Raw genomic sequence first — 22584 nt, 5'->3', positions numbered from 1 at the left:
AGTTGTCATCATAGCTATTGTAGTGTAGGTCACGTGATGGACATACGGGATATTAGGAGAGGGGGAGAATGTTATTAGGAAGGTCTTGAGCTTAAAGGAGTCTTAAATGCGGTTGTGACTTATCGTTAAGCACAGAATACAACATTGGCGACGAGAACGGGATTGTCCTTAGTGTGAGAACGGAATGGCGACACCAAGTTACAAGTTTGGAGGACTTTTGCCCTTCGATTGCAAAGGTGCTATTACATCGGTAGCGCCTCGTTGGAAAAAATGGAAAAAAGCGTTCGAGTATTATATCCTCGCAAAAGGAATTACAAACAGTAACCGGAAAAAAGGTTTGCTTTTACATTGTGCCGGAATCGAAGTACAGGAATTGTTCGAAACCTTGCAAGATCCAGGAGCGGCAGAAGGAGGAAATGATCGCGCTGACGAATATCAGATAGCATTGCGAAATCTTGACGCCCATTTCAGCACGCAATTAAATGAGCCCTACGAAAGGCACATTTTCCGAAGCCTCAAACAAGAAGAAGGACAAACGGTGGATCAGTTTATTACTCGATTACGAAAGCAAGCCGAAAACTGCAATTGGGAAAATGCTGATGAGCCGATTCGTGATCAAGTCATTGATAAGTGCCGATCGTCAGAATTACGGCGAAAACTGTTGATAAAGGGAACCGATTTAACACTAGCGAAACTCCAAGAAATTGCTCGTTCATTTGAAGCCGTAGATATTCAGTTGAAAGCGATGTGTGGCGAGGAACAACAAGTAAATCGCGTCTATCATAAGGAAACCGCTGACCAATACAAGAGTCGTGGAGGGAAAAGCAGGTGTTACCGGTGTGACAGAGAAGGCCATTTCAGTCGTGATAGATGTTGCCCAGCGAGAAACGCAGAGTGTCAGAAGTGCCATAAAATAGGGCATTTTGCCGCAGTTTGTGAAACCAAAAATGTATCAAGCCAGGAAAACTTCTCATCCCAGGGTGTGCGAAAAAAGGGGAAGTTTGGTGTGAACTCAATTTGCGAAACCACGTCCGGAGCTAACAGCGACAACGATGAGTATGCATTCACTGTAGACAGTGGAAACATAGGTGGGATGGTAACTGTTTAACTTGGAGGTGTATCCGTGGAAGTGCTTATCGATTCTGGTGCGAGCACTAACGTAATTGATAAAAGGACATGGGAAGAGCTGAAATCCCAGAAAATCAAATGTAAATCCCAGAAATGCGATCGGAAGTTGTATGCTTATGGGTGTTGTGAGCCTCTGAAAGTTATCAGTTGTTTTGAGACAACAGTAGTCCTGTGCAAAAGTGCCTGTGAAGCTGAATTTGTAGTGATTGAAGGGAAAGGACAGCCATTGTTGGGCCGAAAGACAGCAACTGAGCTCGGGGTTCTCCGAATAGGAACTCCCATAAACATGATAAGCAGTGACATTGTGGAAGAATTTAAAGAATGTTTTCAAGGTGTGGGGAAGCTAAAAGGGTGCCAGTTAAAGTTGCACGTTAAAGATGATGCCACTCCTGTGGTACAGCCCCTGCGCAGGCCACCGTTCAGTCTAAGAGACAAGATTGAGAAGAAATTGGATCAGCTGGAAAGCATGGATATCATTGAGAAAGTTAACAGCCCGTCTTCATGGGTCAGTCCTGTCGTGGTTGTTCCAAAACCCAACGGGGAGGTGAGACTGCGTGGATATGAGGCAAGCGAACTGTGCAGTTGAGTGTAAAGGTACCCTATCCCTACCATCGACGAAGTGCTTCAAGACATGAACCGCAGTAAAGTGTTCAGCAAGTTGGACTTAAGGTGGGGGTACCACCAAATTGCATTGTCAGAAGAGTCTCGTGAAATTACAACATTCATTACACACAAAGGCCTGTATAGGTATAAGAGACTAATGTTTGGAATATCATCAGCCCCAGAAAAGTATCAACAGGTCATCCAGCAGACGTTGCAAGACATTGAGGGAGTACATAACATCTCGGATGACTTCATAGTGCACGGTGCGACTCAGGAACAACATGACGAGCACCTGCGAAAGGTGATGATGCGCCTACGTGAACGGGGCCTTACCCTTAACTTGGAGAAGTGCCAATTTTCCATGAACGAATTGACATTCATGGGCCATGTGCTTTCCAGCCGTGGGGTAGGAGTGGCGGCAGACAAGGTGAAAGCAGTGGTAGATGCAAGAGAACCCGAATCTGTTTCTGAAGTCAGGTCATTCCTCGGTCTGGTGAATTACAGTGGAAGATTTATTCCAGATCTCGCAACTCTCTCAGAACCGCTTCGAAGGTTGATGAAAAAGGGTGCTGAGTTTAAATGGGGACCCTCCCAAGCTGTAGCCTTTCAGAAGATGAAAGAAGAGTTATCCCGAGCAGAAGTTCTAGGATACTATGACAAAGAAGCTGTGACACATGTTATTACTGATGCAAGCCCAGTGGGGTTGGGTACTGTGCTTGCCCAGAAACAAGCAGGTGAATTCAGAGTGATTATGTATGCTAGTCGCAGCCTTACTGACGTTGAACGCAGATACAGCCAAACTGAGCGAGAGGCGCTAGCCATCGTATGGGCATGCGAGCACTTTCATACTTATTTATATGGAACCAAGTTTCTCCTTATAACAGATCACAAGCCGTTGGAAGTTCTGTATTCCAAGAAGTCAAATCCCCCAGCGCGCATTGAACGTTGGGTATTGCGCATGCTAGAATTTGATTACACAGTCAAATACAAGCCAGGCAGTGAAAACATAGCAGATGCCTTATCCAGATTGATTTGTCGGGACCACCAGCAAGGGCGGAGGATAGAGAACGTTGCGGAGGAGTATGTGCGATTCGTAGCCCAGACAGCGACTCCAAAAGCCATGACGACACCGGAGGTGGAAGATCATTCACATCACGATAAGGAGCTCTCCGATTTCAGACAGTGCATCCGTGTTGGTGACTGGAACAACAAAGAAACAGTTCAATATTTTCCAGTAAGAGGAGAACTATGTACCAAGGGCAAAGTAGTTCTGCGGGGGACCCGCATCGTTATCCCCCGTAGTTTAAGACAGCGGGTACTGTCTATTGCACACGAGGGTCACGTGGGGATAGTTGCCTTGAAATTAAGGCTGCGAACAAAAGTTTGGTGGCCTGAGATAGACAAAGATGCAGAACGCTATGTGCGGTCCTGCCATGGATGTCAATTAGTCGGACAACCTACGTCACCAGAGCCTTTGATGCTCACTGAACTACCGCAAGGCAAATGGCAGGACTTGTCTTTAGACCTTTTGGGGCCGATGCCACATAGGGAGTACCTGTTGGCGGTTGTTGACTATTACACCAGATACTATGAAGTAGAAATCTTGACATCAATCGTCGCGTCCCAGATCATCTTGCGTCTTGACAGAATATTTGCTGTCCATGGTCTACCTGTGAGCATAACGAGTGATAACGGACCGCAGAGTTACCGTAAGGTTACTCCATTATGGGCCCAAGCCAATGGCGAGGTAGAGCGACAAAACCGGAGTTTGCTCAAGAGTATGAGGATCGCACAAGCGGAAGGTAAAGATTGGAGGATAGAGCTTGTTCACTACCTCGCAACCTATAGAACAACGCCACACAGTGTTACCGGAGTCTGCCCGGCAGAGTCATTGTTTGGCCGAAGAATACGCACAAAGCTGCCAGAGTTATGCGAGAGAGCAGTAAATGATGAGGAACTACGAGACCGTGACTGGGAAAAGAAGACTAAGGCGAAGATTTATGCAGACACAAGTAGAGGCGCTCAACCTTGCGATCTCCAAGTGGGAGACCAGGTGTTTCTAAAGCAGAAAAAGTCGAACAAGCTGTAAACCAATTTTCAGCCTGAGCCTTATGAAATCGTAGAGAGAAAGGGTAATAGTGTGGTGATTCAGTCCCCGCAAAAGAGTCAGAAAGGTCAATACCATAGGAACGTGACAGAAGTCAAGAAATTTAACTCAAGAGAAGAGCAACCTGATAAAAGTAGTGATCACGAAGAAGAGCCACCGGTGGATCATCATGACACGGAAGGAAGACCACAACGAAACAGACACCCTCCAGATCGCTACGGGGAATGGGATCAACAGTGAACAGTGATTATTATTTGCTCTTTAAGATTGAACAACGTTGTTGTTGCAAAGAAAAAAAAAGTACTATAAATGTCTTGAACCTCAAGGACAATGTTTTTTTTGGTTGAGACTGACTGCGACTTATTGATTCTAACTCAGCGTTTGGATTGTGTTTGACCACTAAGGAATATGCTTTATATTCTGTAAAGAAAAGGAGGGATGTAGTGTAGGTCACGTGATGGACATACGGGATATTAGGAGAGGGGGAGAATGTTATTAGAAGGTCTTGAGCTTAAAGGAGTCTTAAATGCGGTTGTGAGTTATCGTTAAGCACAGAATACAACAGCTATCTTTTTTTATCAGTGACAACAACCATAATTGTTTACTTGCTTACATTTGTGTTCAAATTTTGTTGTGTAAGAGCTACGGCAATTTGGCTGGTTGATAACAGATGTATAACAGTCAATGTTATGCAATTGCCAGGGCACTGTCCTCTTCATGTTAAAGGAGCGCATCCAGAATCAACGCTGATACCAAAGGAGGAAAACAAAGGGGAAAAGACAAGCAACCCATGAAGACAAAAAACTTACTAATGATGAATTGGAAGAACTCAATGCACTTCTGCTCAAAGATATCAAAGCAAAGAAATCAAACAAAGAAGCTATTAGGGAAATACAGGCGGCAACATTTACTTCCAGATAATCACTAGCCACAGACCGCACAGTGCTGTCAGAAATCTCTTCTTCCTACCCATTCTTTGCAATACATGAACATGAAGGCACAGTAAGTTTGAATTGTAAAATTAACAATTGCAAAAAGTCATGCTCAGTGTTCGAGCAATTCTAACTTTTTATCCACTTGCGGTATTGAATTTACTGTCATGTACTTTGCACATGTGGCACAAAACGTTGCATCCTTGTCCCAGTCTGAGGACTTAATCCTTCTGGTTGGGGGAAGAAGGGTATTTGAAAGTGGCCAGGGTTGCAGGAGGTATTTGCAAATGTAGCAAGTATAGAATGGATTGTGACACAATTACATGGTGCTAATCATTTAGATGATAATGGGCCTTTGCTGAAACTGCACCTTAAATTAACACTGTCCTGAGAGAGCATGGCCTCTGGGTCTGATGATGAGAAAGATACGATCAGTACACACTAGTAGACTTGTCTCTGTGGTTTGCTTAGCTTTCATTTGTGGACTTATTGTCTCGTTGTGTGTGCAGTCCCTTTGTGATTTATTCACAACCTTAAGATGCTAGTTAAGGGTAGCCATACAGGCTCTCTGTAGTACTTTGGAATCAAGTAAGTGACCAGTACAGAGTACTTAACAAATGTCTTACTTGTGTATTTAATGTATTTCAGCTTATAAACGAACTGGAGCTAAGGTGCAAAAAAATTGGTGGAGAGTCTACACGTCTGTCCGACTTTTTGAAAAATTGGGAGGAAATATCCCCTGAATTTCTTAACTCTTTTGATAATGAAGAACTAGTTCCTGATGATGTAAATCTCTCCTCAGATATGTTCGTTTCAACATGATCGTATTAAACTAATGTTTGATTCATAATGGTAATAGGACTGAGTGGCGTCCAATTTGGTCTGTTGAGTTATTGAAAGAACCGCATGACTGCAAAGGGGGAGTCCGATTTATTAATTACTAGTGTGATCATTACTGTGAGGGAGACCAAGTTGGATGACACGAATGTTTGTTACCAATTAATCAAGACTATGAAAAATTTTAAGAATAGAAATACCCATATTGGCTAACAATTTTACAAAGAGAATTATAAAAAAAGGACCTCATTTAAAAACTGCTGTAAGAGCATGTGCAGGTGATGCATGCTGTCCAGTTACACAGGCATGACGTGAGCACTGTCCATTTAATTGCTCAAACCAGACAGCTGAGAACCAATCACTTTGGGGAATTTTGATTTAGGGCATGATTACTATAACAGAACTTAAAACTTTTACACTGACAAATTGACCACTTATAGTATGCAAGAAATAAAATGAGTTCTCTTTGTGTTTTGCTAACGGATGAAGTTTGCGGGTTATTTTTGGAAAAAGGCACCAGTGGATTTTAAAATGTTGCTGCCATCCCATTGCTAAATACATGTATCTTTCCACAGGTATGGTTATTACGATCTTTCATATCCAGTTTGAGTTCCTCCTGTTTTTATAGCAGTTTGACCACTATAGCATGGTTACATGTATCCTCAGAAAGTAGACGAAATTATGGCAACGCAGCAAATTCCTACTGGATTGCAGTAAAGAAGTGTTCTCCAGGGTTTTAAAAGTAAGCAGCTCCGAAATGAAAATTGTCAGAGATAGTCAACAGCCTCATACAAATTGATTCTTCAGTCGGTAAGGTTTTGAGGTAGAAATTAATTTTAGTCGAGGACAGGAGATCACAACTTTCTTTGACAATACTCAATATGTCAAGCCGAGAAAAGAGTGAAAGAAATGGGCGAAGAAATATGAAGCTGTTCACGAAAGTAGGATATCCTATGAGGCCAGACAAAAACAAAAGCCGCTACAGAATCTGCAAGCTTTTAAGATACACTGTCCTCAGAAGACATGGCTTGAACTGGCGACATCTTGAATAATATAATCATACTGTTTCTGTCAGGTGCAAGGTGATGCTAATTACAGCCATTAAGCAAGTTGCCATTAGAATTGTTTACCACCAAATACTGTACTTTGCACCAAACAAAGCCAAAAAAGGAAGGACCAATTAATAACAGAAAAAAGAAGAAACAAGTAGGAACTTGACACCCTGAACTCTAAACAGCCTTCTTTACAGCTTTCTTGCACTGTAAGCTTGTCTTTAAAATAGGAGCATGCCGCTTAATAACTATGAATTGTGAAGGTTACTTAGTGTCCTTGTAACACAAACTAGACGCTTCACAAGCGTAGACCGGGTTTCCTATGGTACTTGTTACAAAAAAAGAGGGCACTGACTTGGATGGCTTCCTAAGAAATGAAAAAGTCAGATAAAACACATTGTCCAAGGCACATAACGGAAAAGTGAATGAATCACGACATTAGCCCATTAGAAAACTCTCAGTGATATTTGAAATCAATTACACTTGAGTTACCTCGGGCGAAAAATCCATCATGTTGGGTGAGTCGATGGAGAACGGATGGTACATAAATACATACATACATACATGCGTTCACGTACAACCCCTCATTGAGCTTCAATTGCCTTCTTCTTTCCGTACTGATAAATCTACAACTACATGTATTTCAGAAAAAAAAAACATCTTTGGTGCATGCGTTTTGGTTACAATTTTTGCTGATAATCACAGTATTACATGAAAGCACAAAATACTGACACCTTTGGTCAATTTTCCCGGAATTTTCAGCTTCAATGAGCCCACATTTATTACCACTTGGTAAAATCAATTTTTTTAGCTGGTCAAGAGTGCAAGAAACTATTGAGTTAAAAATAGTCTTTAATATTTTCCGAAGTAAAGTCACTGTTTCTTCTTTTTGTCCTCTGGAACTCACCATATGTTCCATTTCCAGGGTGAAAGGCATAAATCTATGAAGCTCATCAGCTACCTGGTGAAACAATGAACAGAGGCATTCTTTGGTTCTGCAAAGAGTATGTGATTTCAATTCTATCTTCATATGAATGCAGCTCTGCTATTGCGTACCAGTATAGGTATGCAAGTGGGAAAACTGCACTCAAATTGATTCTTCAGTCAGTAAGGTTTTGAGGTAGAAATTAATTTTAGTTGAGGACAGGAGATCACAACTTTCTTTGACAATGCTCAACATGTCAAGCCGAAAAAAGAGTGAAAGAAATGGGCGAAGAAATATGAAGCTGTTCACGAAAGTAGGATATCCTATGAGGCCAGACAAAAACAAAAGCCGCTACAGAATCTGCAAGCTTTTAAGGTACACTGTCCTCAGAAGACATGGCTTGAACTGGCGACATCTTGGATAATATAATCATACTGTTTCTGTCAGGTGCAAGGTGATGCTAATTACAGCCATTAAGCAAGTTGCCATTAGAATTGCTTACCACCAAATACTGTACTTTGCACCAAACAAAGCCAAAAAAGGAAGGACCAATTAATAACAGAAAAAAGAAGAAACAAATAGGAACTTGACACCCTGACCTCTAAACAGCTAGCCTAAAGAGCCTTCTTTACAGCTTTCTTGCACTGTAAGCCTATCTTTAAAATAGGAGCATGCCGTTTAATAACTATAAATTGTGAAGGTTACTCAAAGGGTCCTTGTAAAAAAAAACTAGACGCACAGCAAGCGTAAACCGGGTTTCCTAGGGTACTTGTTACACAAAAAAGAGGGCACTGACTTGGATGGCTTCCTAAGAAATGAAAAAGTCAGATAAAACACATTGTCGAAGGCACATAACGGAAAAGTGAATTAATCACGATATTAGTGAATTAAACCAACATTAACCCATTAGAAAACTCTCTGTGATATTTGAACTCAATTACACGAGAGTTACCTCGGGCGAATAATATGAAGCAGCCATGAAAGGAAAACAAAATGTGGCGTTCCTTGTCGAAAGAGCCGACGGTCCTCTCCACGTAAGGTATTTCGTGGTGAGGGCCACAGTGGGTGACGATAAAAAAAAAAGGCCCTAGGCTTAGTTATGGAACTGTGAATCTAGAGTTGTGCATTTTTTACTTAAGTAAGCCATTGTAATTTTAAGCTTGAGTTTGTTACCCATCGATGTAGCGTCATGTGTAATTTTACTTATAAATTGATGATAAATAAACATAATTACACTTCATTTTATGGTTGAATTATACGTCTTTTGGTGGTAATTTCAAGTTTTTTAGATGGGGTAAAATTACACCTTCCAAAAATGGTAGCGGGGCTGGCAAAATCACTACACCGTCATTCGGGGTAATTTTACCCATCCTTTCTGATATTATTACCCTCGCTAGATGTGTAATTTTACAAGTGCAATGTTGTATAATACCCACTTTACACTATTTTGCGTGTAAATTTACCATCCTTTTGACAGTTAAACTACACTTTAGAAGTTGGTGTAATAATACACACAAAAAAACGACTTGCGGAGGTGGCAACAATTTTACACCATTTTTTAAGTGTAGTCTTACACTTTAATTTTTAGTGTGCATCATGGCTGATAACATTTCAAAGGTATATGAAGCAGCCATGAAAAGAAGACTAAATGTGGAGTTCCCTGTCGAAAGAGCCGATGGTCCTCTCCACGTAAGGGATTTCGTGGTGAGGGCCACAGTGGGTGACCATACCTCAGAAGGCGAAGGCTCATGAATAAAAAAAGGCCCTAGGCTTAGTTATAGAAATGTGAATCTAGAGTTGTGCATTTTTTACTTAAGTAAGCCATTTGTATTTTACGCTTGAGTTTGTTACCCATCCATGTAGCGTCATGTGTAATTCTACTTATAAATTGATGATAAATAAACATAATTACAATTCATTTTATGGTTGAATTATACTTCTTTTTGTGGTAATTTCAAGTTTTTTAGATGGGGTAAAATTACACCTTCCAAAAAGGGTAGCGGGGCTGGCAAGATCACTACACCGTCATTCGGGGTAATTTTACCCATCCTTTCTGATATTATTACCCTTGCTAGATGTGTAATTTTACAAGTGCAAAGTTGTATAATACCCATTTTACACTATTTTGCGTGTAAATTTACCAGCCTTTTGAGAGTTAAACTACACTTTAGAAGTTGGTGTAATCATACACACAAAAAAACGGCTTGCGGGGTTGGCAACAATTTTACACCATTTTTAAGTGTAGTCTTACAATTTATTTTTTAGTGTGCATCATGGCTGATAACATTTCAAATGTATACACATGTATGAAGCAGCCATGAAAAGAAAACTAAATGTGGAGGTCCTTGTCGAAAGAGCCAATGGTCCTCTCCACGTAAGGCATTTCGTGGTGAGGGCCACAGTAGGTGACCATACCTCAGAAGACAAAGGCTCATCAATAAAAAAAGTCCTAGCCTTAGTTATGGAACTGTGAATCTAGAGTTGTGCATTTTTTACTTAAGTAAGCCATTGTAATTTTACGCTTGAGTTTGTTACCCATCCATGTAGCGTCATGTGTAATTTTACTTATAAATTGATGATAAATAAACATAATTACACTTCATTTTATGGTTGAATTATACGTCTTTTGGTGGTAATTTCAAGTTTTTTAGATGGGGTAAAATTACACCTTCCAAAAAGGGTAGCGGGGCTGGCAAGATCACTACACCGTCATTCGGGGTAATTTTACCCATTCTTTCTGATATTATTACCCTTGCTAGATGTGCAATTTTACAAGTGCAAAGTTGTATAATACCCATTTAACACTATTTTGCGTGTAAATTTACCAGCCTTCTGAGAGTTAAACTACACTTTAGAAGTTGGTGTAATAATACACACAATTTTACACCAATTTTGGGAACAATTTTACACCATTTTTCCTTCCAAAAAGGGTAGCGGGGCTGGCAAGATCACTACACCGTCATTCGGGGTAATTTTACCCATCCTTTCTGATATTATTACCCTTGCTAGATGTGTAATTTTGCAAGTGCAAAGTTGTATAATACCCACTTTACACTATTTTGCGTGTAAATTTACCATCCTTTTGAGAGTTAATCTACACTTTAGAAGTTGGTGTAATAATACACACAAAAAAAACGGCTTGCGGGGTTGGCAACAATTTTACACCATTTTTAAGTGTAGTCTTACACTTTATTTTTTAGTGTGCATCATGGCTGATAACATTTCAAATGTATACACATGTATGAAGCAGCCATGAAAAGAAAACTAAATGTGGAGTTCCTTGTCGAAAGAGCCGATGGTCCTCTCCACGTAAGCCATTTCGTATTGAGGGCCACAGTGGATGACCATACCTCAGAAACGAAGGCTCATCAATTACAAAAGGCCCTAGGCTTAGTTATAGAAATGTGAATCTAGAGTTGTGCATTTTTTACTTAAGTAAGGCATTTGAATTTTACGCTTGAGTTTGTTACCCATCCATGTAGCGTCAACAACAACATCACCACACAAGCTGTTTAAGGACAAACGTGTTATCTTTTTCCTCATGTGCATTGGAAGTTGCCAGGAAGTGGACCAAGTTTTTGTATGTGGAGAAGACCAAGCCTCTTTTGAAAGTGACTGTAATCTTACAAAAGTTTTAGTTGATTTAATTTGTGCTTATTATGTTTTTGACGTTAAATACCCCCAGTGTATCTCAGGTGTTCTTCACTTTTTTGCAAGAGACTGTATTACTACAAAGTGACAATGAACTTAAAGGAACAAAGTTTGCCACCTTTATGGCAGAGTTCAAAAAGGGGAGCTTTAAGTAAGTTACTGCATGCTACATGCAATACGTTCTGAGAGCAAAGGAGTCACATTGACGTTTTACAATCACCATTTTAAAATTGAAGTTCAAATTCAGTATCACTGTATACTACGAATACATGCATGTGTACCTTTCATCGTTATTTTGAGGTTTCCCTTCTTGAAAAAAAAAAAACAAGATTATTTACGATCTATTTTCTTTTTGTATCAATTTGTGGAAAGACTGTATTTTGTGTCATTAGGAACAATCTAAAGTTAAAGTTTTGTGAACTTACTTAGAATATTAATTTGAAAACCGTTGTAAATAAATTATTTTTAAAAGTGGACGACTGCTGTTGTTTTGTCCAAATAATTGTGTAAATGTAGAAATATAGTTTTGGGTGTCTGGTAAGGTGTGCATTTTAACACACCTTTGTGTGTGTTGTTTTGAGGACAAGAAAGGAAAGGTGTGTTGCAGTAACACACCTAATTTAAGAGAGTAAGAACGCATTTTTCTTATAGTCAAACGAAATTGTTTCAATAATTTATAACAACGAGGTCTCGTTTATTATTTTCACATTAACGTTGTTAATTTGATAAAACAAACCTCAGAAAGATCCAAATCGAGAATATTAAGCTTTGCTGGACCAGAAATAACCCTCAGCCTAACCCTACCGTGGATTTCATCACTTTGTGAAAAGACCCCTGGAGCTAGGATAGGTTAGTTACCTCTCTTCTCTCTCCATTTAAATGTTATGTTTCTTCCCATTATTAAACTCTTTACAGAGAAATTTCAAGCATACAAACAAGCCATCACTAAGCACCCAGAAGCAAAGGAAGAACTTGACGTTAAGTTTACAGGAGGGCAGAATGGATGTAAACAAAGGGACCATTTGTTTCTTTCCCGAGTTCGCAACTTCTCATCGCGTGACGTTTTCCCTTTTTCTTGCGCATGTCACCAGCCTGCAATTTTCCAGCTGTTGCCGGTCGATCATTGACTCGGTACAGTTCCACGAGCTTCAAACCGGGCTTTGTGCGCCTTTGAAATGGGTGATCGTTGCCTTTGCTGTTTTGGTGCCTACCTATTATCATAAGAGGTTCAACAAGAACGACGAAAAGTACGAGAAATCGTCCCGTTATTCTAAGCATCGGCGATTGTTAATTTAGGAATTAATTTGGTATTCGTGATCGGATGTGGATGATAGCAGAGCAAATTTCTCGACCAGCGCTGACGTCGTCCACATAACCTCAAATTTGGTCATTTGACATCGTTATCGGGGCCAAAATGGAAAGAAATGTGCCCAAAATGTAAAACGCCCATACAGAGCCTTTGTTTGGTTCTTAAAATCTCTTGTTCTTCTGTTGTTCAGCAACAACGAGCAAAAGAAATGAACCGCAAGGTCACAAAAGCTAGCAAACGACTACACATGACTGAGGAATGCCTTGCAATGGGACCCCCAGAAACCGCCAAATCGACAAAGCGAGGTGCAGTGAGTGACATTATTCTAATCCCGTCACGCTTGTTGTAATTCAACACGTCCTTGTTTTACCCGACTCAGCAGGATATCTTGTGTGAGTCAGGCAGTCTTTTTCTCATCTTAAGTAAAGTGATTTACAATCTTAGAAAACGTGTTGTCTTCCCTAAGACGTAGAAACGTTACATGGTGTCAGAATTTGTCGAATCCAATAGACTCTAGTATAAAATCATGGAAAAAGACGGCGAAGGGTCCAGCACTAGTCAAATGCCACAAGTTGTTCACTCCGTGCCGATACCTCTTCCCCCAAAGATGGACCTCACAGGAAATCTAGCTGGGAATTGGAAGAAGTTCAAGCACATATGGAATAATTATGAGGTAGTGTCAAGACTTCGGACCCAAAGTAACGAACTCAGGACAGCTACCCTCCTAACCTGCATCGGTCCAGACGTGTTGGATATTTACGACGGTCTCCCGTTCGACAATGACGAAGAAAAGACCAACATCGCAAAAGTCTTAGACCTCCTAGAGAAATACTTTATTGGTGAAACCAACGAAACATATGAGAGGTATTTGTTTAACAAACGCGAACAGGAATCTGGTGAGTCATTTGATGTGTACTTGACTATCTTGCGGTCCCTTGCCAAAACGTGCAACTTCGGCGAACTAAGGGACAACCTGATACCCGATAGGATAGTCATTGGCATTCGGGACAATAGCATTCGTAAGAAACTGCTTGCTGAAGGCAAACTAACCCTAGATAAGTGCATCAACATTTGCCACGCTAATGAAACTACAGCTAAACAGTTAAAGGAAATTAGCCAGAGCGAAGACGTAAATGCGATAACCCATCGCCACCGCAGTGTAAAGCCGTTAGTTACAGCAAAGGCCAAAGCCCAGAGAAGGGGAAGCGCTTTACTCTAGCTCAACCTACAATGATCAAATGCAAATTCTGCTGCAAAACCCACTTAAGGAAAAAGGAATCGTGCCCCGAATGGCAGAAAACATGCAAAGAATGCGGTCAATTAAATCACTTTTCCGGTTCTGCGGCATGTAAAGGCGACAAGCAACATCGAAAACAGAAGCCGGTACATGGCATCGAAGATCTCTCGGATGATAACGATGCCAAATATTTCCTGTTCGTCGAATCAGTTGGCGCTGTAAGCGATAAGAATTACGAAAGGAAGATCTTCGCAATAATGCATTTAAGAGACCAACGTCTCAAGTTCCAACTTGACTGTGGTGCAACTGTAAATATTCTGCCTGTTGACATATACCGGAAGGTATTCAATGACCCACAGCTCGCTCGCCTAAAGAAAACAACTACTAAGAGTAGTACTATATGGGAATATAAGCCAGTTTTGAATGGAACGTTCTGATTGGTGGAGACGAAATTTTAATGAGATGCATCGGCTTCTGATTGGTGGAAATTTTTGGGTCCGCCATTATCACATGCACACGTGAACAGGATTGGTTTAGACGGTGGGGTCAAAGTCCAACGTCGGGGGTCCTTTGTTAAAAGTATGTAAAGAATGTGAAAAACCGGGGGGAACACTTAGGAGACCACCGTCATTCTTGGTTTCTCGAATCATGAACGGTTTGATTAACAATAATAACAACTTATTTTACAAGGGGGAACGTGTGAGGAGGCCTGGTGCCTGACCTCGTCCCTGAAAAACAAACAAACATGATAGTGGGATCCAGAACCCACTACCCAAACAAGTAAAAGACACATAACAATAACGATCCTACAATCAAAGGCGAGCCCTCTTTTGGATAACACAGCATGAGAGTGATGGGGTCCATGAACGGTTCAGGCAGAGTGGGTTCAGGCAATGTTCTTAACTGCCGAACAAGTTTCTCCTGGCGTGGTCCCGAGTGGTTGGCAAAGGTGGGTTGACACTCTCGGGGAAGTACTTGATGGCCACGAGGATCAGACTGCTCCGGCAGAGCGGACACCGCCGTTCCTTCCGCTGGTGCGCATGGGTGTAGCCATACTGAGTGACCAAGAAGGTGTAAAGGCACCGATCATGGATATGCTGCTTGCAGCAAAACATTCTTATCGGGATGGATCGGTACTTGAGGTTCTTGAGGCTCCCCAGATGGCGACAGATGGCAGTGAATGCTAAGTGTTCCAGTTGTGGGGTTCCGTCAAGTGGTACTCTGAAACAAATCACACATTTGTTTTCCTCGTGGTATTGTTTCTGGAGCTGTTCTCGCCTCTCCGCCCACTCTTTTTGTTGTTGGAGTCACCGTGCTTTTATGAGGATCTGGTCCTTGTTCTCTTGGTACACTCTGTACAGACGCGACAGTCTCTCTCTGGCCCTTCTGGCTTGCGAGCGCGTGACGGGTGGCATATTCGCGAAGCATTTGAAATCGTCAAGAACAGAATGAGGATATGAGGATGGACGTTCATAGACATGCGCTCTTATAGGAGTCCCTGATAGGCCATGTGACTTAGGAGAGGGGGGATGGGGGGGTACCCCCTCAGGAAAGGTCTCTTCTTGAAAACGAGGTTCAGAGAGACCTATAAGAGTCGATGCATTGAAAGGATTGCCATTCTTGTTCTTTCATGGGTAGTTGTTTACCTGTTGCCAGATTGTTTAGCGATATGCGACGAGCTCAAAGAGAAGAACGAAGCATTCGAGTTATGAACGTCATGGTCGGTCGGGGTCCGAGCTTTACTGGCCCTTTATTCACCATATCGACTCGACAGAGTGAACCAAAGGAAAAAGAGAAAGAAAACGAAGACGTGGAAATGAAAGCTATGGAACGCTAGATGGAGAAGGTGAAACTCACAGCCCAATTCCTTGATGTGGAGGACACATCGGAGTTCCCGTGTGTCATCTGCGGAGAAGACACCTTTGAACTGAAGTGTGATAATAAGATTAGAGAGTTCCTGGAAAAGGTGAACAAGAAACTACCTCAAGGCGTCAATGGATGTGTGATCAAACCGGATCTCTTGGTCGACATGGTGTGTTGCCACCAAACCATGCACGTGGGCTGTTTGCTGACATGGTGGTTGGCCAGAAGCCATTGGACGTGCCCGCACTGTTGGGACGTCTACCTGAAGGGGAATGAGCAGCAGAGTTATCCCGCCGAACGACAGGAGGGTATTGTCAACCAGGTCTTTGATGCGGTGATCCGGACGATTTGGAATTTAGACACGCGTTCCGATGACAGTGGGGATGAGTCTGAAGAGGATGACAGGTTTGAGTTTACAGATATTTCAGACGATGATCTGTCTACGTTGGAGCAACTATTGGGACGCTGACATTTTGTTTTTGTTGTTAGGGACACTGTTGAACTGTTGATGGAACGAGCTCATCGTAGTGAACGTTTTATTCGTTGGTGGGTACATCGTTTTCCTCACCTTCCTTTTACGGAAAGGTCTTCCAAGCAGGACGTAATGGGGTCCTAGGTGTCTGAATGGCCAACATTCTTTGAGTGTGTTCATGATTGATGTAACGTGTGTCGTAAGACAAGAGTCGCTGAGACCGCATCCGCATCCGCGTGTTAATACCAAGCGTTATGGCGAGAGGGCTTTTAGTGTGATAGGCCCAAGACTATGGAACAGTCTTCCTCAGAACTTGAGAGACATTACTATTTAAGAAAAATCTTAAAACTTATTTGTTTAAATTATAGTTTTTATCAATTTTGTTTCCCACTGAGATGTATGTAATTTTGTCTATTTTATTGCTTTTATATATTTTTTATTGTAAACAGCGCCTTGGACTTTACGGATTTGGCGCTATATAAATCATTATTATTATTATTATTATTATTTATCGTCCGGTCCGTCGACGTTTCCAGACGTCCCCCGTTTTGGTGTTCCACAAAGACGATCAATGGCAAGCCGATCTGGTGGAGATGCAACCTCTCAAGAAATGGAATGGAGGAAACCGATATCTCTTGACCGTCATTGACGTGTTGTCCAAGTATGCCTGGGCCGTCCCCGTCAAGAACAAGACCGGCGTGGCCGTGACAGAGGCCAGAATTTTACAATGCTCCGTTCAAAAAAATGTTGAGAAAAGAAGGCATTCACCATTTTTCAACGCACAGGGATGCCAAAGCCTCTATCGTCGAACGTTTCAATCGTACGTTAAAGCAACGCATGTATCGTTATTTCACGGAGTGTATGTGAACGTGTTGCCCCAACTCCTCGATGGCTACAATGGGAGTCGGCATCGGAGTATCGGAATGGCGCCACGCGACGTGACGGATAAGAACGAAGGAGTGGTGTGGTCCATGTTGTACGGCAAACGCTTGAAGCAGCGTCCTCGTCCGAAACTCAAAGTGGGCGATCGTGTCCGACTCAGCAAGAAACATTGCCCGTTCAAGAAAGGTTATCTGCCTGGTTGGACCGAAGAAGTGTTTTCGGACAACGCGTGGTGCCCGGACCCGTCGTCACATATAAACTGAAAGAATGGGATGGAACGCTTCTCGAAGGCAGTTTCTACGAAGAAGACGTTCAGAAAGTGACCGTGCCAAACGAAGCCTTGTTCCGCGTGCAAAAGATCCTGCAACGACGCGGTGGACTCGTTAAAGTGCGTTGGTTAGGTTGGCCGAAGAAATACGATAGTTGGGTGCCTCGTTCTGCGTTACGACACGTATAAAAACCAAGAGGAAAGAGAGAAATAAAGAGGTTATCATGTCTCGTTATGTGACGTTGTTGAGTCATGTTTAAAAATCCAAAAATGGTCCTTCCGAGTTTAAGGTCCGTCTGCCTAACGATCGTGCCTGGCAGAAAGACACCGATCGTTGGGAAGTGGGGTTGAGTGGCGTCTCTCTACCTGACATTCCGCCACCACCGCCTGCATACCCCGAGATGATCCTGGTTCACGAGGCGTACCATGGCGTGGGCCATCCAGAAACATGGCATAAGGAAGGATACTTGTGTACTTTTTACTATACCACCACGACAAGGAATTCCAGTGGAGAGCTCCGTATCGCACGGAATCAACGAGGGGTGATCCTCTTATCGGAGATCACCCCTTCCAAGACGGGTGTGGAATTTGTCAAGAAGATCATCCATCAAATGCAACAGAACATCGAGGACAGTCCACAAACCGGGGAGCATCTTTACTTTGAGATTGTCGATACGAGTCAGACCCCCCAAAAGACGACGAGATATAATACCATGGCAACATTTGTAAGGAAGGGAGACGATTTGCTTCTAGATAATACGCAGGTGTTTAAGAGCAGGGTCATGTGGAAGTATTTTGGATGGGTCAGCGAACTGGCTTTCCATATGGGATGGTTGACCAGGACGACGACCTATGGACCTTTTCAGCCAGGTCACTACAAGAAAGGACCCGATCTACTCATGGAAGCTATTGATAAACACGCCCCAGTACCGGATTACACCGCAGAAGACTTTTGTGATGGATCCGTCTTTCAGGGGTACCCTAATGGTTTTACCGTTGAAACCGGACCAATAGCCTTGACGACTGAAGGTCAGGGATGGACGGTTTTCTATCAGAATGCACATTTCATGGTGATGGCCAAAGCCTTTAATTGGCGTTTTGTACGTCTGAACGAAGCCTTTGCCAATTTGAAGGACACCCCATTGGCGACGCAACAGATCGAACGTCCCCTTTTCGTCTACGTCAACCTGACGGAAAGTCAATGGTTGGAAGAGTCGTACGACGAACTGCTGCGCACCGTCCCCTATAAAAGTGGAGGTGCCTGGTGGGAACCACAACAAGTCCACTACCATCTTCTGCGAGGATCCCAGATCGAGACGATCCACGTACATATCAAGGAAGTCGACGGTCGTCCCGTGGCCTTTCCTAAGGATAAAACAAGTACTCTCTGTCTTCATTTTCGTCGTCGTCATGAACCGTATCGTCGTTCTCAGCGATCCTTCAAAAGAGTTTCCGGATAATGCGACCAATGCGTTCAAGTCGCGACTCCCTCAGGAAATCCAGTTTGAAGGTGGCTGGGAGGTCGGATTGACGTCCATTTCCATGCCCGATCGCGGTCTCGACTTCAACACCTTGTTCGCCAAAGACACGACCAACATAGCAACGGTCAAGTATCAACTGTTGGATGTATCGGCTGATAGCCGTACGACTCGTACAGAGCATGTGACACGTGAGGTTCTCGTGAAGAACGAATCAGCGATCGTGGATGGGGTGGGATTCATGAAAGCCCTGTTTGATGAGATCGATTGGCAGATCACCAATGCCCTGCAAGGGATATCCAATGGCCGCGTGGAAGATCCGCGTCGACCCACCTTTCGATGGGAAGGAGAGGTGGCTGTCTTGGAGAGAAAAGACATTGGGGTACTGGGAAGTGCTCCTGGTAATAATGTGGTGGGATGGCTCACCAAGTCGACTAGTGGAACATACAAGTTGGGACCTAATCTCCGGTTCAATCTCTACGACAAGACGAATAAGAGATCGGATAGGGCAGCCACGACCGAATTGACCGTAGACTCGGGTTCATTGGTTTGAGTTTCGCATTGGAATGGCGCTTTACAAACTTGTCCAAAGCGTTTCAGACGGCCGTGATCCATGCCTCAGGAACGTTACTGATCTATTCGGACGTGGTGAGCAGCAACATCATGGGAGATGCCGAACATCCCCTGGTGCGTGAAGTCCACTACAACCGAAGTGGAGGAGGTGACGTCTATTTCGAACCGACCCACATTCAATGGATGCTCCTGCGACGTCGTTATTTGGATGTCATTGAAGTCAGTGTGGCCGAGAGTGATGGACGTCTGGCTATCTTGGGAGAAGGTACGAGGACCATCGTCACCTTTCAGTTCCGTAGATGACCGGATCAATACGTATAAAAAAGCGAGGGACACTTTGTTGGGAGACGATTCATCATCATGAAACGTATCGTTGTTCTCAGCAATCCGTCGAAGGAGTTTCCGGGGAACACGACCAATGCGTTCAAGGCGCGTCTCCCTCAGGAAGTCCGTTTCGAAGGGGAATGGGAGGTCGGACTGATGTCCTGTTGACCGAACTGGGACTTGATACTGGAGGATTACAGACCGATACGCTTCTCTCCCAACAAGAACTCATGATGCGTTCTCTTTTGGACGGGAGTATCCCTGTCGCTCAAAGAATGCAGATTCAGAAAGATTATCATATCTCTGACCAAGATTTACAAGACTTCGCTGCCAGTGGTCCTTCTGCTGCAGCGGCCACCCGTCGTCCTCGTCCCACCACCGGAGGGAAACGCCCACGTCGACGCCCTCTCCCAACATCTCCTGCAGGTTCCCGCCGTCGAGGTAGCGGTGGCGGCGGAGGAGGAGGAGGTTCTCCTGGTGGTGGCGGAGGAGGAGGAGGAGGAGGAGACGAAGACGGTGGCACGCCCACGGTCCGATGTACCTCCTCCCGACTCAGTAATCCATAAAAAGGGTCACCACGCCCACCTGGAACCTCATTTCCATAATGCCCAAACTCATCCGACGCCGACAAGACGGAGGTGTCTTTCCTTTAGTCATTCCTGGTCTGTTGGCTGTAGGAAAAGCAGCTGCCTTAGGAGGTGCAGGAGCTGCAGGTGGTTACGCTGTTAAAAAAGGACTGAAAGCCACCGAAGGCGCCGTCCGCTGCCATCGACAACGACGACGACAACGTGGACGCGGTCTCCTGGCCGTCCTAGGCAAAGCCGTGGCCGCTGGATACCAATTGGGAAAAGATAAAAAGTATAAAAGGATGGGCGCCAAAGGAGTCACCGGTCACTATGAAGTGCCTAAATATAATTATGGAATGATGAAACGGATTCTCCAATGAAAACCTTGGGCACGAAAAATGGTGATGGATCGAATGATGCGTGGGGATCCACATCCTTTGAGGGGACTATGAAACAAAGAAGAAGAAAACCACCCGTCCGACGACAACGTCAGCGTGGCGGTGTGCTCCCTTTGGTGGCTGCAGGCGTAGGCGCCCTACTCGAAGGCGTGGCCGCCGTGACACGTAACAATGCTAGGATTCGAGCACGTCACCGTAAACAGTACGATGACATGGTGGCTCGAATACGAGCCGAAGATGCACGCCGTGGAGACGATTCGGCTATCGTGTACACACACATTCCTCCCTATAAGCCACCCTGCTACAAAGGTCAAATCTTCCTCAAGAAACTCAAACGTAAACTCACACGCCGACGATGACTATAAAAGGATAGTCCAATCGATCCCATGTGTCTACGATGGCACGTCAACGTGGTGGTAGCATTTGGTGGGGCGTGAGACGTCAACGCGGTCGTGGTTTACCCGTGTGGGCACAACGGGGCGGTAACCTGGTGATGATCCCAGCTTCTAAACCCCGGCGAAAAGGACACTGCCACCGACGACGAAGACGACCAGGTGTACTCAGAGTATAAAAAGAACGCCCGGATCTATAGCCCGGAACATACCAACATGTCGTGGAGGATTGAACGACAATGGCCATTTCTACGGAGTGTCTTGAAAGAAGCCGATCATCAACGCGTCGGGCACGACTTCAGGCTGCCAATGCCGATCAAATCAATGCCGTGAGTGAATTAGTCATGAACACGATCCGAGGGACCATTCCTGTATCGTCCAAGACGGTGGGACGACTTCGACCTTACGAAAAGGTCTTGGGGGACATGTCTCGTTGAAAACATTCTATTAAAAAGAGACGTCAATTGATGATGAATCAGACAGGGGGAGCTCTTTGGGATGGTCTGAACGCCGCTTGTGACGTGATATGACGAAGCAAACGACACGGTTTAAACACGGCTTGTGACATACTAAGACCAAGGAAGCGATAAAGCATAAAAGCCGGAGGACATTTCGATCCAAGGATCATTTGCAAAAAGATGGACGATGGTTGGTGTGATAACAAGTGGACGTACGGGCCTCATTCGTTTTGTGCCCTACAGGATCAGATACGGGGGCTTCGACATAGAGTCCGAGAACAATGCGACATTGTCCGTCAATTGACCGATCAATTGCAAGAACGCAATTAGAGTGTGGATCTCGCCGAACAAAAGATGGGGGTCTTGCAAGAACAAGTCTGCGAATTGAATCGGCATCTGGAACGCGAACGAAACGAGAAACAGGACCTCTACTATAAAACCAGGGAGAGACGAGAAGGTCTTAGTACCTCACGATGAGAGAGGTGGAGACCATTCCAGGATTTGAAAACAAAGTCTTGATCGATCCCCAACGACTACGTCAACTTGAAGACGTGTACAAGGAACGTCTGACCGAAAACATTCCCTTGGCCAAAGCCACCCGTATCGCCGCCAAACAAGAAGCCATTCTCATGTCGAACCAGATTCCTCCAGGTGTGAAGAAAGCCTTGGCCACCCCTTTAGCCAATGAAAAGAAACTGTGGACCAAAGCCGTCCGACAACCCCTTGGTTTTGGACCGGATGCCGACGACGAACGCGATGCCAAAGCCGATGCCTATGCGCAAGGACCCTTACACTCCATGTTGACACAGCTGGTCCAAAAGAAGAAGAAGAAAACGCCCGAGACCCCAACCACACCCTCGGCACCCCCTAAAACTAAAAAACGACTTCGATTCATGACTCAACCTAAAGCAGCCCCACCCAAAAAGAAAAAGAAGAAGAAGTCGCCCCCCAAGACACCGGCTCCGTCCGTCGACTGGCGACACCTTCCGTTTCAAGGGGACCCCAGGATGATGGGGGACAGTGTGGCCGACTATGCGGACACGACCGCTCAATCGGTCAAGAGGAAGATTCGGAAGAAAGCAGGTCGCCGCCGTCCTACCGAAACAGATAAATTACGACGCCTGCCCAG

The 22584-nt window shown here is 44.0% G+C and overlaps 2 protein-coding genes and 1 pseudogene across 3 annotated transcripts in view; 2 read left to right on the top strand and 1 right to left on the bottom strand.

Annotated features, from left to right (window-relative positions):
- LOC138006218 (uncharacterized) overlaps positions 1–22584 on the bottom strand; it is a 100356-nt gene that overhangs the window by 44862 nt on the left and 32910 nt on the right. The window lies entirely within an intron of this gene.
- LOC138004936 (uncharacterized) lies at positions 185–1108 on the top strand. The gene has a single exon (XM_068851232.1). The coding sequence runs from the start codon at positions 185–187 to the stop codon at positions 1106–1108; it is 924 nt and encodes a 307-aa protein (XP_068707333.1).
- Positions 13071–14218, top strand: LOC138004935 (uncharacterized; annotated as a pseudogene).

The sequence above is a fragment of the Montipora foliosa genome, chromosome 6 (assembly GCF_036669935.1).
Source record: "Montipora foliosa isolate CH-2021 chromosome 6, ASM3666993v2, whole genome shotgun sequence".
Taxonomy (NCBI): Eukaryota; Metazoa; Cnidaria; class Anthozoa; order Scleractinia; family Acroporidae; genus Montipora; species Montipora foliosa.
Note: the sequence above shows the minus strand (reverse complement) of the source record. Positions and strands in the feature narration are given on the sequence as shown.

Bases quoted from the DNA above. Each gene is read 5' to 3' on its own strand.
- LOC138004936 (XM_068851232.1), top strand. From the start codon at position 185: ATGGCGACACCAAGTTACAAGTTTGGAGGACTTTTGCCCTTCGATTGC.